Here is a 15,657-nt window from a genome sequence, read left to right as displayed (position 1 = left end):
TTGTCATTAACTCCCCATCTGACCAAATTATTCAGGAGAGAATGACATACACTAAGCAGTGTCTGGACCATGGCCTAAATGAAAATGCCAAGAAATGCAGCTTTGTGTCTTTTGCAAACTGTGTAGTCATTCACATAATAAACAGGACCACATCAGTGTAACAAGCAACTAAGAAAAAAAAAAAAAAACACTGCACCCAAGTCAGCAAACAGATGGTTAATATAAAAGTGTATTAGGACTTTTGTTCCAAATTCAAAAAAGGAACTTCTTCACATATCATTCCCATAATACACAGATGGCACCCATTTGAATTCTGAATATTGACTCAGTCATTAGAGACTAGGGCTCTTTCACTGTAAGTGAACATTCCTTTGTTTATTCAGTTGTGTTTTTTCGGTTTGCTTGGTTAGCATTCCTTGATTACCATGTATCCACTTCTGTTAAGAAATCCTTTTACCTAGCCAGACAGGTCATCAGAAATATTTGTTTGAAATCTATGGAAGTTAGCATCACTCTCTACTCCTCTCTCATAGTAGAGTATAATGGCCCCTTTGGTGTGTACCTGTGTAAGCATATGACCGCAGTATTTTCTCACGAAGATAATCAGGGTATGTCTTCCTTGACGTACCCAGACCACCTTAAGTACTGTGACTTTTTTCTTTTTTCTCCAGAATCTTGAGAAGTGACCTCTATCAAGCCTACAGAACTACAATGGATTGAGTCCTGTGTAATCTCCTGTACATTCAAAATCTAATAACACACTTAATGCCTACTCAAGAGATTTTACCTCCAATCAAAGCATAAAGTGGACCTGTTGTGAGACAGAGGATGCATACCCCACAAAATCATTCTTTTATGGAATACACATCCTTTGTATATAAAGTAAAGTAATGTCATGACTCTCCTTAAGCATAAACTGGATGAATAGATGGACAATTGTAAATATATTCCAGATCTGACCACTCAGTCACTCATTGAAATTGATCAAAACTGGTTGTAAATTAGTTATGAGAATGTCTACCTACTATTTGGGATATTACAACTAGAGTACTAATGGGCTTCTGGAGCAATAGCCTAATATTAGCCAATAAAACTGTGAACAATTGTACATGATGCATATAGCAAGGTTGTCACCGTATCCTATATCACTGTTCATACTAGCCTTGAAACCTCTTATTAATTATTTAAGCCAGGTACCTTGCATGCATTTAACCTTAATTGCCAAGTAAGCAACTTTAATTCCAAATGAGGTTTCCAATCACCCCCTCCCTGATCATCTGATTTAAATGATCACAATATCGTTTTGAATGTGCTCAAGTTAAAGGCACTTAGCATGTGAATTTCAATTGATTAGTTATTTTCTTGATGTTACAAATTCCTTCTATGAATTATTGGTGTCAAGAGTATCATTGTATTATATTACAATGTTTTACAGTGTAAATTCCATTTGACTTTGTATGATTTATCATTTTTAGCTTTGCTTATGCATTTATTATTCATAATAACTTTTAAACAAATTTCTTAATTTAAATGTTTTGTTGGTCATTACATGAATTGCTCATCACTGAGACATTTTTGCCAGTGCAATGTATATTTGATAAGTTTGATCTAATGTATTAAGAGGTCAGTCACATTGCTCATTGTTTTAGTGACTAGTTACATCTGAGTTGCTTGTTATATAAGGGTTCATTTTAACACTTTGTTCACTCTGATGAAATCCTGTTGATATAAAGAATAAAAGTGCTAAGTTGATTACAGGTTTTGCATCCCACCCATGCTTCCTTATTTTTACTTTTGTTTTTGGAACTTTCCTGGTTATTGCTTATTTGTACTGTGTTTATTTGTGGATGGGTGTGGAAATGATGGGCAGTCATGAGAGTATTTTGAGCACCAATGCTGATATATTTCCTGGCAATTTCCTGATTCTTTTGCAGCAAATTGCCAGGTATGTTCCAAACACTATTGCACAAAGGAATGGTTTTGTTGAATTCTCACAGAGGGTTTTGCAAACTGGACCCAGTACAGCTAGTTGTTCTTGCCTTTAATATCCATTAATGCCTGGGAATAAAAAGATGGAATGTTATTACACCTGACTTGGATGCTTGGTTAAGTTCAACCAATCTCATCACTTCGATTTTTGATGACAAACCTTATGGGTCATTGTCTTCCCAGCTGAAGGTGTTTGAATCTAAATTGATGAGATGCAGGAATCTGCACTTGGATAATTCATTTTGTGGGCTGAATTTATATGTCTTAAGCAGGTGCCATGAGTCTAGGGTTATGGACATTTTCTGTGGGCTTAGAGACACATTCTGTTTTGATTTATAAACTGCTAGAATTTTTGACTAAACTGGATGCAAGCTTATGTGGTTAATTATTAGGGACAATGAGAAGAAGTATCCAAGTTGGATGATATGATTAAGGCCCTTAATTCTAACATTATAAAATATTTGTTGTTTTCTTTAGTCCAGATGGAATATTCTAACATTTCTGTCAAAATTGATAGAGATGCCTTTCAGAACGAGTGGAAACAGAAAAAAACTGTACAGGGATAAAACTGCATATGATGAGAAAGGAGCCTATCCATTACCTTCCTACCCTGTTCCATCATTATAGTGGGAGGAGCAGTACTTCACTGTCCCAATTACTAGACCTAAGGTAGGGTCAGTGTCCAAGTTAGACAATGTTGATTTTTAATCCATTCCTTTTTGTCAGTAGGTCAGAGACAATGGCCAGCAAGGTGAATACAGCATCCAGGTTGTCAATGATGAACACCTGGAGTCAACACTAAGGAGTCATAGGCAGGGGAAGAAAAAGATAATAATGGAAACTGATTTGGTTGATTCAGTTACGCCAAAAGGTAATGATTTCCAATTTTTAATTTTAGTGAGATTGATATGCCTAGACATTATGATTTACTGAGCAAAGCTTTTTTTTATTTCTGCCATAATTCAGAACTGATGTGGCTAAACATCTCATACAATTTAAGTCATATAGTCGTAAATTGAATTATGTTTATTTTTTAGCAACAGAGACAGTGATCCTTCTTCTTCTTTTTCTATGTATAAAAAACAAAAGTATTTTCATTCCCCCAGTGTACCCCATTATGAATTTTCTGGAAATGTATCAATGCAAGAGAAATTGGTTTTAGTAGAACTGTTTAATAATTAAAATATCTGGCTCATCAAACCCATTAAGAGTGGTAGAGCTGTTATCATGGATAATGTGGAATATTCAAATAAAATTCTGGGCATTTGAATGACACATACTTATGTTAGGCCATCTAGTAAGGAGGTGTTTATTGCCTATTCCAAAATTGATTGTCAATTATTTGAAAAGTTTTCTCAAGGTAGTATTACCAGGCAGTTATATGCCTTTATAGTTGATAATACTGTTATTCCTTCTATTTTTTTTTTTTGGCATTCTGAAAATTTACAGGGTTTTCAGATCCACGGTTATGACTCATAGTGGCTGCCAGCTAGTTGATGCCTCAAACTTTAGCCATTTTTGTTGATGGACAATGTAAAAATCTTATGGTATTTTGCTGTATGTATTTCATAACTCTTGGCATTCATTATACAATCTTAACACTACAATTTTTGACAAAAAAAGTTGTTTGCTACTATTAATATAATCATTTCATTTTCTGTTACTACCCATTGGCATTGGAATATTTTTTAAAGAAATTGCATGAGTTTTCTTGTTTAGACAGTAATGAAATATTGGTCATTTTGGAAATTTTGGAGTTAGTCTTGAGAAGTAATTTTGTTTATTTTGAGGGAGAATTTTTCCACCAGATTTCTGGCATAGTGATGGGTGCTGCATGTAGTCTAGTATACACCAGTTTGGTTTTAGCATGTTGAGACAGACATCACATGTTTCCCATTGATTTTTCAAAATGTTTCTATGCCTATTTTAGGTACCTTGATGATATTCTCATCCTTTGGCAGGGTGAGGTGGAATATTTGTTAAAGTTTGTGAATTATCAACATACCACCACCAAATCTTTGAAAATGTATCTTTCATTTTGATGTTGACAAGATTAATTATTTGAATGTCACAATATGGAAGGATTTGATTAATAACAAATTTACTTCTACTATTTTCCATGAAAGTAATATTCTGATTCTTATTTACATTCTGACAGCTGCCACCCTTCCAACCAAAAAAGAAGCATTGTCAAGTAGCAAATGGTATGTTTCACTAGTTGTGTCAGTGATAATAGTTAACTGTTGGAAGAACTGGATTTCTTGGCATCAATAATGAGTGCCAAGGGACATCCCTACTGGCTTTTAATTAGTCTGAGAAATAAAATCTTACAAAGAAGATTGACCAAATGTATACCGCTTTTAGACAGATCCCCTGTTGATGATTGTGTTTTACGAAATACAACAACTAAGACACTAAATAGGGATTTTGTCATTGTTTTGCCTTGCAATAAGGATTTGTTTATTGTTAGTGACATGCTGGGATCTTACATTTTACAGTGATTTATAAGAACAATAACTGAGGTCTCATTGTTGGTTTACAGTAAAGGTAGGAGTATTAAAATCTTCTTGAAAGTGGCTAAGAAATGGGTTTTTCCAACTCAAGCTGTAGGAGGAGCAGATTGTCCAAATGTGGTAGATGCAAGTACTGCAAGTTTATCAAAAAAGGTCCCAATGTGAGTATTGATAGGCATAGTATATCCATTTCCTGCTCAAGTTACTGTACGTGTCACAAAATGTGGGTGGTCTACTTGGTCATCTGTATTTCATGCTCAGTATTTTATGTCAACAAAACCAATAGTAGGCTTTATGACACAATTTATGACCATCTTTATGATATAAAAATAAACTCCAGAAATGGTGTATGTGTGTGTGTATATTTATATATATATATATATATATATATATATATATATATATATATATATATATTAACATTCTATAAATTGTGAGAATTTAAAAAAAAGTTGTATTGATTTTTGTTGATGGTATGGATGTGATGGAAAGAGGGGAGTATCTGAGAACCTCATTTGGAATACAAGGAGCTTACTTGGCAATTACGGTTAAATGCATAGAAGGTGCCTGGTATAAACTAACATTTTTTCTATTTGCTCATGTTAAAGGCACTTATGTTTCTTAACTTTGTGATGTTATTCTATGAATTATTGGTGCCAGTGCATCATTATATTATATTGCAATGTTTTTACAATGTGAATTCACTTGGGCTTGACTTTGTATGATTTATTATGTTTATCTTTATTTATGCATTTATGATTCATAATAACTTTTTAAAATATTTCATAATTTAAAAATTGTTTGGTCATTGTATGAATTGTTCATGACCAAGATGGCGCAATACATGTTTAGTAAATTTTATCTAGTGCATTAATAGGATATGTCACTCATTGGTTTAGTAACTGATTACATGTCAGTTGTTTGTTATATAATGGTGCTTTTTTGCATTTTGTTCACTCTGACAAAGTCCTATTGATGTAAAGGACAAAAACAAATACTGATAATATTACCTTGTGAGAAGATAGGTGAAGGCTGCCAGATAGAATTTTTTAGATATTTCTGTCATTTGTAAATATTAATATAAGTCAGAGGCTTGCTCTTAAATGGAAGAAAATTATGTTAAATGTGGAACTGCAAAAATGTAACAACAGTGCACCCTGCTGTAGGAAAGCTGATAAGTCAAGCATTGTGTAATTGTTTGATCACAAAATCCAGAGCCAAGATGTCTGGATGAAGGAATTCTTGCTTTTGTTTTGAGACTAGAGTTAATTGCTAGAATTTGCATGTATAATATATTTTATTGCTGTAGCTTCCTGACCAGGTGCAAGATCAAAAGGGCTGTTACATTCTGAGCTTCTGTTAGCCTGGGAAGCAGAAATAATGATGCAATCTGCAATGAGTCAATGGTATTGTGTTATCAATTTAAGGACAGAGAAACTCAGATCTTTTTGATTTTGTCTTGGGAACATCCAACCTCAACAGCACTCTGCCTATGCTCCATATGTAAGTTTATTTTAGAACTGTGTTTTCTCTTAGATATAGCTAGGAAATAGGAAGATTAGATTATTTTTTTTCTGTATTGATGTCAGAAGTTTTCTGCTGTATTATTTTAAGTATTCCACTGTGATCTCTGAACTCTTGACTAGCACTGTGTAGTAAGAAGTATTATCTTGTGTTCTTATTATTTATTAAAGAATTGTAAACCTTTCCACTTTGGCTGTTTTATATAGAGATTAGAGATAATTTAAGCTCTAGACTACATTGCATGTATATATTGATACTGTATAAGTCACTCCAATAAACTTTGCTGTTCAGTCACACTTACCATTTGGATAATAATGTTGCACAGTAATAATTGGACACCCTTTTTTAAGAGCCTTTTTAGTAGCTAATATTAGTGGTTGGTGGCAGTAATTTCTACCTTATAGCTTTGCAGAGAAGTGGGGCATAGATGGAGAACTTATGCCAGCCTTCCCCTTCTTGTGTTTGTGTGTGTATGTGTGCGTGTTTGTGTGTTTATGTGGAGGTTGTGTGCACTTGTGTGTGTATTGAGTGTGTACTGCCTTTTTTGTTGCCTGTATCAATATTTTTCTTATCTCTGAGAAATCCATGAAAGAATCATTTCCACATCTGACAAGCTTTTACATCACACCAAGCCATCACATCTAATGCCCTCAATAGCAGAATCAAAATAGCAGTCACAGCCTCACACTTGTCAAGATTTAGCCTTCCTTTTCATAGCCAGAGACAGGGATAGGTAAAATAGAGTCATAAGCAAAGTCAGATAACTTACGTACAGATAAACTGGCAGAACACTGATTCAGTTATGGCATGGTTTTGATATTGGAAGTAACAGAGCACCTAGTTAATAATTACACAGAGGCAGGTGGGACATTCAGACTCCAAGAAGAAGAAGAAGACCCATCCAAAAATTTAACCAAAGAAAATAAGACATTGAGATAGCAGTGGTACTTACTGCATCACCATGTTTCACACAAATGCTCACCAGATCACACAAGATAGGCAAATCCTGTGTACAGTGTTAAAGTCTGACTACCATAGGAAGTGAAATAAATAATGGACAAGTTGTTACACTTATATAAGTGCCACAATACACAAAAAGCCACAGCAATGTATCATTTTTACACTGGATTTTAGCAAGTGCAGTATATTGTATGACTGTTGCTGTTTACCTATTGTCCAAAACAGCAATGGTAAGCATTTATATCCATATATGATGTGCATACACATCAATTGTTGCCACTTATTCCATGTCTGACTGTGTTTTAAAATAAATTCCTACTTGCTTTACACAAATGTACACCACTGCTGTAAAGTCAGATTATGTGTTTATAGTGAGCAAATGACAAAATGGTGAGTCACTTTCAACCACAGACAATCCCACCACCCAGCAGTTATAGAGACTTTGTTGACTATGAACACCCCCAAAAGACTGATTGTGATAAAAATGTCATGACCACAGTCAATTATTTCAGTTATGTTTCACACACACTGTACCCATATTCAATTATTCTTACTTCACAAGTATTATGTTAGAATTTTGAAAAGAAAAACACAGAATAAAAATGAAGTAACAGCAGGGACAACTGTCTTACCACCTGACAACCCCTGTTTGTGCGCAGTACGTTCTTGACTTTGTATATCTCACGTTTGACTTTAACACAATAAAATAAAAAGACAAAATTGTGGCCACTGTAGTAAATTTTAATTCTACTTTACACAAACATACAGCTGCTAGCTAGACAGAGTAAAACTCTTCATTAGTCCCATGAAGTTTCTACTGATTGTAATCTTGTTGCTACAGATTAGGAGCTCTTGCTATTGCTTATAACATGGCTACCTCATCCACTTTCCTTTTCAAAACTTGATCTCAGCATTTTGCCAACAATGCGTCCACTGAATCATATTCATTATTTAGACCCTGAAAGAGTCAATGCAGAAATCCTGCACACTGAGTGGTCATATTAAGTTACATCAATTTCTTAATGTAGTGCTGCAGTCACTGTTAATTGAACAGGGGTGTCATCAGAACATTATTTTTTTTTTTATTTATGTATTTATTTATTGTCTATTTGTTTTAAGAAAAAAGTGCAGAAGCCACATTGCTTTACGTAAAAATAAATAAATGCTGGAAAAGTGCATTTAACCACTCTTAACTATAGGTAACCACCACATTTACCTCTTCAAGCCTGGCTAGCTTTCCAACCTTTCCTGACTATTTCTGTTGTTGTCTGTCTAACATTATTATTTTTCTTCCTTCAGTGTTGCTCTGCAGCCTGCCCCCTTACCCTCTTCTACTAATCTTTTCTTTAATTGCTTTATTCCCATAACTGTTCTGTCATGGATCTGTCCCTTTATTTGTAGTGCCACTGCCCATTCTACTTTTCCACGCATTTATGACATTAACTAAACCCATTATTATTTACCTTCTCATATTTTCATAATATACTCTACATGTCTCCCAATCTCTTCATTTCTGTCTGCTTTTTCCTTTGGTCACATCCCTTCTAATCACATTTTCTGAGTTCCTGTGTACTAATATATCTCTCTACTCATGCTCTACACTGTCCATTTTCCTATATTCACTTCAATATCCTTCTTCCTTCCTTCTTCTAATCAGCATATTTTTCTCTCTCCATTGTCCATCCAGTCTCTCCTATCATTGCTGCTTTCATCTGCCCCAGTTCTACTAGCCTAACTTTTTTTTGTTACTACTGACAATAATGGCCTTAGTTACCAGATATAAGTGCCAATCTTCAGCATACTATTTGCAAAAACTTCCATCATACAGACCCCTGTCCTACATTTCACATACTTTAATCATCCTTCCCCCTCCCCTATGCCTTGCTCTACTAATAGATAGTTATGATTTTCTACTTCTTGCTTGTTCCTCAACTTAAATATCTATAGCACTGTTTATTTTAAAATATCACTCAAAACTAGTTAATGTTCCTATTCTTTTTATTCAACAATCTGTGCAGAAGAACATCATCTTATAATGTACTTTCTACCTTAGTAAAAGCTGAAGCACTGCTTCAGTGTTGTAAATCACTTATAAGAACTACTTGCGATACTTTAAGTTACAATGCGAACAATTATAAAAGCAAGAGCTCATTTATTACCATTTAAAGTGTTTACTACTCCAGCAAAAAAGAGTATAAAAAGCTTTCAGCCAGAGATTACACTTTCAAAAGTGTTGGTGATGCAAAGTAAAAGAATTGTGCTATCTCAAGTAGAACATAAAATCAGCATTGCATGCTAGTAGTTCATTTTAAAGAATTATTTGTTTATCTTTTTTGGCTGTGGAAGCATGTATGCTTATCTTTTTTGGTGAAGCATGTATCCCCTCCTACTCTTCCTAGGCACCATACTTATGAAATGAACTCCTTATTTATAGTTCTCCATTCTCATTCATGGGAATATCTTTCGTTCCATTTCCTGAACTTTCATAGAGACATTTTCTTCAAGTTATCTAAAGCTTTATTTTGCTCTAAGACGAAAGCGATTTCCTTCCTGAAAATTGCTTGGAAGCACCCTCTGTGCTATTTAAAGTAAGTCACATTTTTAGGCTTAAAACATTGACTATAGCTAAAAAAGTACATAAAAGTACACTCTTCGAAGATAGTATTTGAAAAGCATTTCGAACCTTGAAGAAAGAGGTGCTTAAAATATCTGGAAGAAAAAGACAGCAATCAAAAAAAACAAAAAAAACAAATCAAAACAAAAAATGTACTTTTTATATAAAAACAATGCTTATTTTCCGTTCCCTCTCTCACACTCAACATTTACTGGGGTCTCGCTTTATTAATATGTATCAGGAGTATATATTTTCTAGCCTAACCCTACTGAATACAGAAGTAATTCCAGGCTGTAAATAACACAGATGCTGTTTTAATTAACTAGTAACTTTTTTCATAAGAGAATGCAATATCTGTGCAACCTTTGGTATCTTGCAACTGAAAAGCTACTGATGCTGCTAATTAAAAAAAAAAAAACATGGGAAAGTAGCTAAAGTGTAAGTGAAACATACTGACATGCTGTTAGCAAGATATTGCATAATTAAAAAAAAAATCTGCATATTACTAACCCAAATCATATAGAATGAGTACATGCTTCCTGAATAAAATACTTTCAGTAACAAAAATACAATTTCAAGATTCTTCTGCCCTACAATAAAGGAATTCCCAGAATTCAGTGCAACTTCATAACTGACTGTATGTACTACTGAGTATACTGGATCTATACTAAGTCATGCTGTCACATTATTTGAAAAAAAAAAAACAGGAAAACATCATTGTCTACTAGCTAGGGAATTCAAACTCAATAAAAAATCAGCTCATGCACCTTGGGAAATGTATCAGCGCACACTCAAGACTGAAAATATTTCCATCATTTTTTTTTATTAAAATGAATAAAGGATGTTTTGACTATAAATGATGATTACATAATATGAAGACTTTATAGAGAACATCAAAAATCAATATGCTATTGTGTCAGTATACTTTAATTTAGACAAATCAATATATTTTGATATAAATTTCTTTATATAAATCCCAATGTATTTTGCATCCACTTATATTATACCAACAAAATGGGCACAAAGCCTTATAGCAATGCATTGAAAGACAGTTTTATTCAGTACAAGTATAATTACTTCAATGGGAAAGCCATAAAAAGCTGTTGTCATGGAAACATTTTTGAGGCTAAGTAACAAGTGCTTTTTTTCTGCTTGCCCTTAATTTCTTACATGCTCTGACTGGAAAGATAAAATAATACAGTTCAGATAAGTATATGTGTTTTTCATCTGAAGTATGACTGACAAGAAAGGAACACGGTTCTAACTGAAATGCAGGCAACCTTACCTGAGCCCCTTTTTGTCACAACCTTCAGACTTTGGGTGATGGAAACATATAACAGGAATAAAAGAGGAATAGGAGCTTTCATCCTCCTGTCCTTAGGGACACCTATGACAAAGGAAATAAAAAATTAAATCAGTGAAATGTCCAGCATTGAACCACTAGAAAATAGATATATTCTTTTCAATGCCTCATGTTACTTTAATACACTACTGCTTATTCAGCTTCACTTAAAATATATTCACATACATATTTAATTATTCATTTAAGGTTGCTAAGAAACAGTGTCAGGTATGCTGAAAGCTTTTTTCCTTTTTTTATCGACAGAACAAGCACAGAGCATATAACTTGTGCCACATATACTCTGACACATAAAATAATAACCAGAACGGTACATATGCAGTAACACAGAGCAATAGAAGGCAAGTCAATCAAATATTTTTTTTTCAGTAATGACAAAAGTGCTATATGCATTAATGGCACAATGTTCTGTGTGACGTCATTTGTGATGAGTGTTACCTGCAGCATATAATAAGAAATTTGGCATTCTATAAGAGAAATATTCACATATAGCACAACCAATTTATGAAATATAGATTTTGAATCTTTGAAAAAATATTTGAATTAATAGGTGATAGTGAGAGATAAACACAGTAGGATATCATACTTTGTAATACAAAATGCCATACTAGCATCAGTGTAAGAAAATCCTGTGATAAGGCAAATGCGACTGCCATCCAGTATTACTAGTAAGCCATTATTTTCTTATCTCCCTTCTCATCCTGACTGACATAAGTGAAATATATTGCCATGTACTGAAATAAATATCCAAAATAATAGTGGTATATTTTTGTAGTTTGTAGTTGTACATTGTTATAAATTCTCATTATGTCTGCTGTAATAAAACGGAAAAAAATGATAACTGGTCAGCTGTTTTTTTTTTTTTTATTTATTGCAATTGACTTTACTGGCCATAAAACCAGTGTCCTTGGGTGAATACTTCCTATATAGAGAGATTATAGGGGAACTGGCTGTTCTTATATGGTTGTGAGTTCACTGAACATGAAGACAAAAGGCTGTGTGAAAGAGCAGTACTTCCTACTTCCAGATACAAAATGCTTTAATATCTGCCGTGTATGACAGGCAACTACTTGGTTACTTATTTTGACATCTAGCTTAGAAGAATGGTGCAGTGTCAGACCTCTACTGTTGACCTAGTTTTGACATTTTTCATCTGATAAATGAGTACATGAACAGGTCCTTCTTGGAGCCTTTTCAGCTAAAACCAAAACAATAACTGCAAGAGTAAATATAACATACATATGTACAGTTAGGTACAATTTTGAGAGTTTGGCATTAATATAAGTGCCCAGACCCACTCAGACAGCAAAGAATGTACAAAACTCCTTGCAGATAGCAACTAGGTATCAGGACTGAACTCTACTTTGGAGATTGCAAGGAGGTAACATTGGTGTTTCTGGAATTCATTTCAGCAGGTATTGTTTAATTTGTCATTCATTATCAGCTTTTAGGTGCTAACACAGTTTGGCAGGTTTACAGTCTGTATTACTTATCTTTTACTTTTCCCATTGTGGCAAGATGCTGCTTACTGCATGGTCTTGAATGGTGTAAAGGCACCTTTTTTGGGATTTCTGAGTGAAAAAATCCATTTTTTTTTAAATAATTTCTCATGCTGAAGACCTTAGTGGTGAAAGATGAACAAGACAAACCAGACCTGTATCACTGACAACAGTATCCAGATCATTTAATGAATTAACAAGTATTCTTAGACAAGCTAAGAGATAAAATCACTCCATCATTTCCCGAGTATACCACAGATCTTCTTCCTAGAGACCTGAGTCTGGGATGCTTTCTGTGGGTGTAACAAAGGGCAACTCAGTATTTGTTGAAGCCTCTTCAACTGGCTCCCATCAGTTCAAATAAGTGACTGTACTCCAAGATATTTCTAGATTGCTTATCTCCTCAGTTTCTCATGCCATGTGTGCATTAGGCATTCTGTTACATTTCATTCTCCTGGCATGTAAAAGTAAAAAAGTAACACTTCCTTAAATCTTGTATTTCTCTTTAAGTCAAAAAATAAAATAAATTTAATATAGTAGGAACACAACTATTTTTTTTTTACTTCTAAGAGAAATATGCGTTTTAAAGAAATGTTACAGAATGAACCACAATAGTTGAACCACTTATTGTCAATAAGGTGAAAGAGACTTATAAGTATGGGGCATGTGATATTAATTGCAATTCCCAATGAGTGATTTATGGAAATGCTCGAGTTACCACACTTTTTATGTTGGTATGACAACCATGACTTTGCAAACAAGAATTAAAGAGTAGTTATGCTCTATTAAATCAAATGATTTCAATAATGCTTTGTTTAAACATTAAAGTGAATATAAACAGCATACAAAGTTTTTTTATTTTCTTATAATTGAACAGGTCTGCATAGATATATGGGGAGGGGATTTTAAAAATAGATTAGAAATTAAAGAGACTAAATGGCAGTTAAAGCATAGAGCTGACTGTTTTCCTGATTTGAACAGTACTATTAAATAAAAGGTTTCCTGAAAATGGAATATTAAAGAAAAATGATTTTAGTTATATATAATGCATTTTTACTGTTTTGCATGTATTGTTCATCAAATGGATGTTTTTCATTAACAGTCATGTGATGTGCTGCTTATTATAAATGGAGTGATGTTTGAATTTTTTTTTTTGTTGAGTGTTTTCTAACAAAGTCTATGCATTGTAAGAAGAAAGTGGAGATTAAAACAGTTTACACTAAAGTTTTTCTTGTTTTTTTTTTTTTTTTTTTTTATTTGAGACACTATTACTTTTCATGTCCTGGTTAATGCTATTCTGTGTTTGTTATTTGTTTCACTTACCACTTTAATGGGAAATTTCTTTTGTTGTCTTATTAGTTTGGTTTAGTTTTTCCCAATGTCCAGCTTAAAAGTGATGACATTTTGGATTTGTCTATTCACCCCTTTGTGGACAGAGTCTGTTTCTCCAAAATTTACAGACAGTGATGGCTGAGATAAAGAAGTCCTAGGTTGATTTTTTTGCAGGTAGTAGAGCTCCTGTATAATAACAACTTTTGCTCAAATGAACTTTATAACATGAAATCATCACTGTGTATTTCATTTTGGTCTGGTTATTCTAACAACTACAATTTGCCTGTGTTTTTTTAACATGATTAAAAAATTTGTTTGTGAAAAAAACATTAGAAGCTTCAGTGGACTGTTTAAGAACAGGAACTGAAAGGATGTATTTACAATTCTGAAAAGAAGGTGAAGAGGTATCAGTCCATTTCACCTGAAAATACGTATTACCTTGGGGATTTTTCCTAAAGGTTTGCAGTTTTATAAATTTCCTAATGTTATTCCACAAAGTGGTTATTTTTTTTTCTAAAGCTGGTCTTGACGTTTTGAAGTTGCTTATTGAAAATGATGTCTCTATGCTTAAACAAAAAGCAGGAAGGGGTTATTAAATTAGACAACCATGTTATGAAAACAGTTGTGCAATTTCCTGACATCAGAGCTGACTATGACGATGTTTACATTGTAGTGGAGAGACTGAAGAAAACCATCATTATTCGTAAGGAAAAGAAAAAAGTGAGGGACAAAATTGCTTATGAAACTAAGACTGCTTATCCAGCAGTTAAAAGGAATACTGCCTATCCACCCATGAAACCTATTTTTTCTATCCTAATAAAGAATGCTTTTTAGCACAGCAATGTTCTTGGGGGGGTTGTCTCTGGTGATGTAAGTCAGCCAGCAGGAAATGATGGCAATCAATTGATTCCATGTCCATTAGGAAGTCAGAGCATTTAGTGTCTAGGGAACAGGTGAATTTTTCCCATGGTGAACAGATGGATGGTACTCAAGAACTTCCATTATACTCCCCAGATTTTGCTTCTTTAATTGCTGCTGAATCTGACAATTTGTCAGATAATTAAAAAAACCTGAGCAGTTGAGGGAAGGTGGTCAGTAGTTCGATGTAAGGGAGAGGAAGAGGACATGAACAAAGGAAAAACAATTAAATGGAATTTTACCTGTTATTGAATATTTAATTTAACTCATTATGGTTTTAATCCTCTACAATTTAAATTACTGGAATTAGGTTAGCATGTTTCCTACGTTTATATCTAATGAAATTTAAGCAATAGTAGAATTAAAACAAAATAATAAGAGGTCAAATTTAAGTTATCTCTTAAATGATGTTAGTGTTAATAACTGTTTAAAAAGACCATCTGTTTTCACACCTTTATTACACAACACTTTGAAACTATTTGAATAATGCTTCAAAAAGGAAATTAAGTAAATATTATGTTTTAAAAAAAGACAACAATCGATGGGGCATGAACAAAATGATGACCAGCTAACAGCATACAGGTTTGCTTTGCTTCCTTTTGTTTTTTTTTTTTTTCTGACAGCATTCTATAATTCAAACGTAACAAAAACTTATCTACAACTGTATTTTTGAGTCTTTTGAATCAGCCTGTAACTTTTTGAAAAAATCAAGTCTGTAAGATTATTCTTTAATTGTTTATGTCAGAAGTTCAATTTACTGTCTTGACAAAATGAGCCTCTCTAAAGTGAACTGTCAAGATAATACAGTGAAAAAGGATTTACAGTCTTTATTGAACAATATCCAGGACTTATCAGCTAAAGTGGATAAACTTTAATTCAAAATGGACAATATAAAAGAAGAATGCAAAAAAAAAATGGACATGATAAATGAAGTTATAAAACAACAAC

General features: G+C 33.4%; 1 protein-coding gene across 1 annotated transcript in view; it reads right to left on the bottom strand.

Annotated features, from left to right (window-relative positions):
* The window catches only part of IL1RAPL1 (interleukin 1 receptor accessory protein like 1), a 4,037,132-nt gene that overhangs the window by 3,509,080 nt on the left and 512,395 nt on the right, over window positions 1-15,657 (bottom strand). Inside the window, exon 2 of the mRNA XM_044072379.1 lies at window positions 10,886-10,987. Coding sequence (XP_043928314.1) covers window positions 10,886-10,967 — 82 coding nt within the window. The 5' untranslated portion in view covers window positions 10,968-10,987. The remainder of the gene's footprint in view (window positions 1-10,885; window positions 10,988-15,657) is intronic.

Source organism: Protopterus annectens, chromosome 5.part0 (genome assembly GCF_019279795.1).
Source record: "Protopterus annectens isolate FY-2018-M chromosome 5.part0, PAN1.0, whole genome shotgun sequence".
In the NCBI taxonomy this organism is placed as follows: Eukaryota; Metazoa; Chordata; order Ceratodontiformes; family Protopteridae; genus Protopterus; species Protopterus annectens.
Note: the sequence above shows the minus strand (reverse complement) of the source record. Positions and strands in the feature narration are given on the sequence as shown.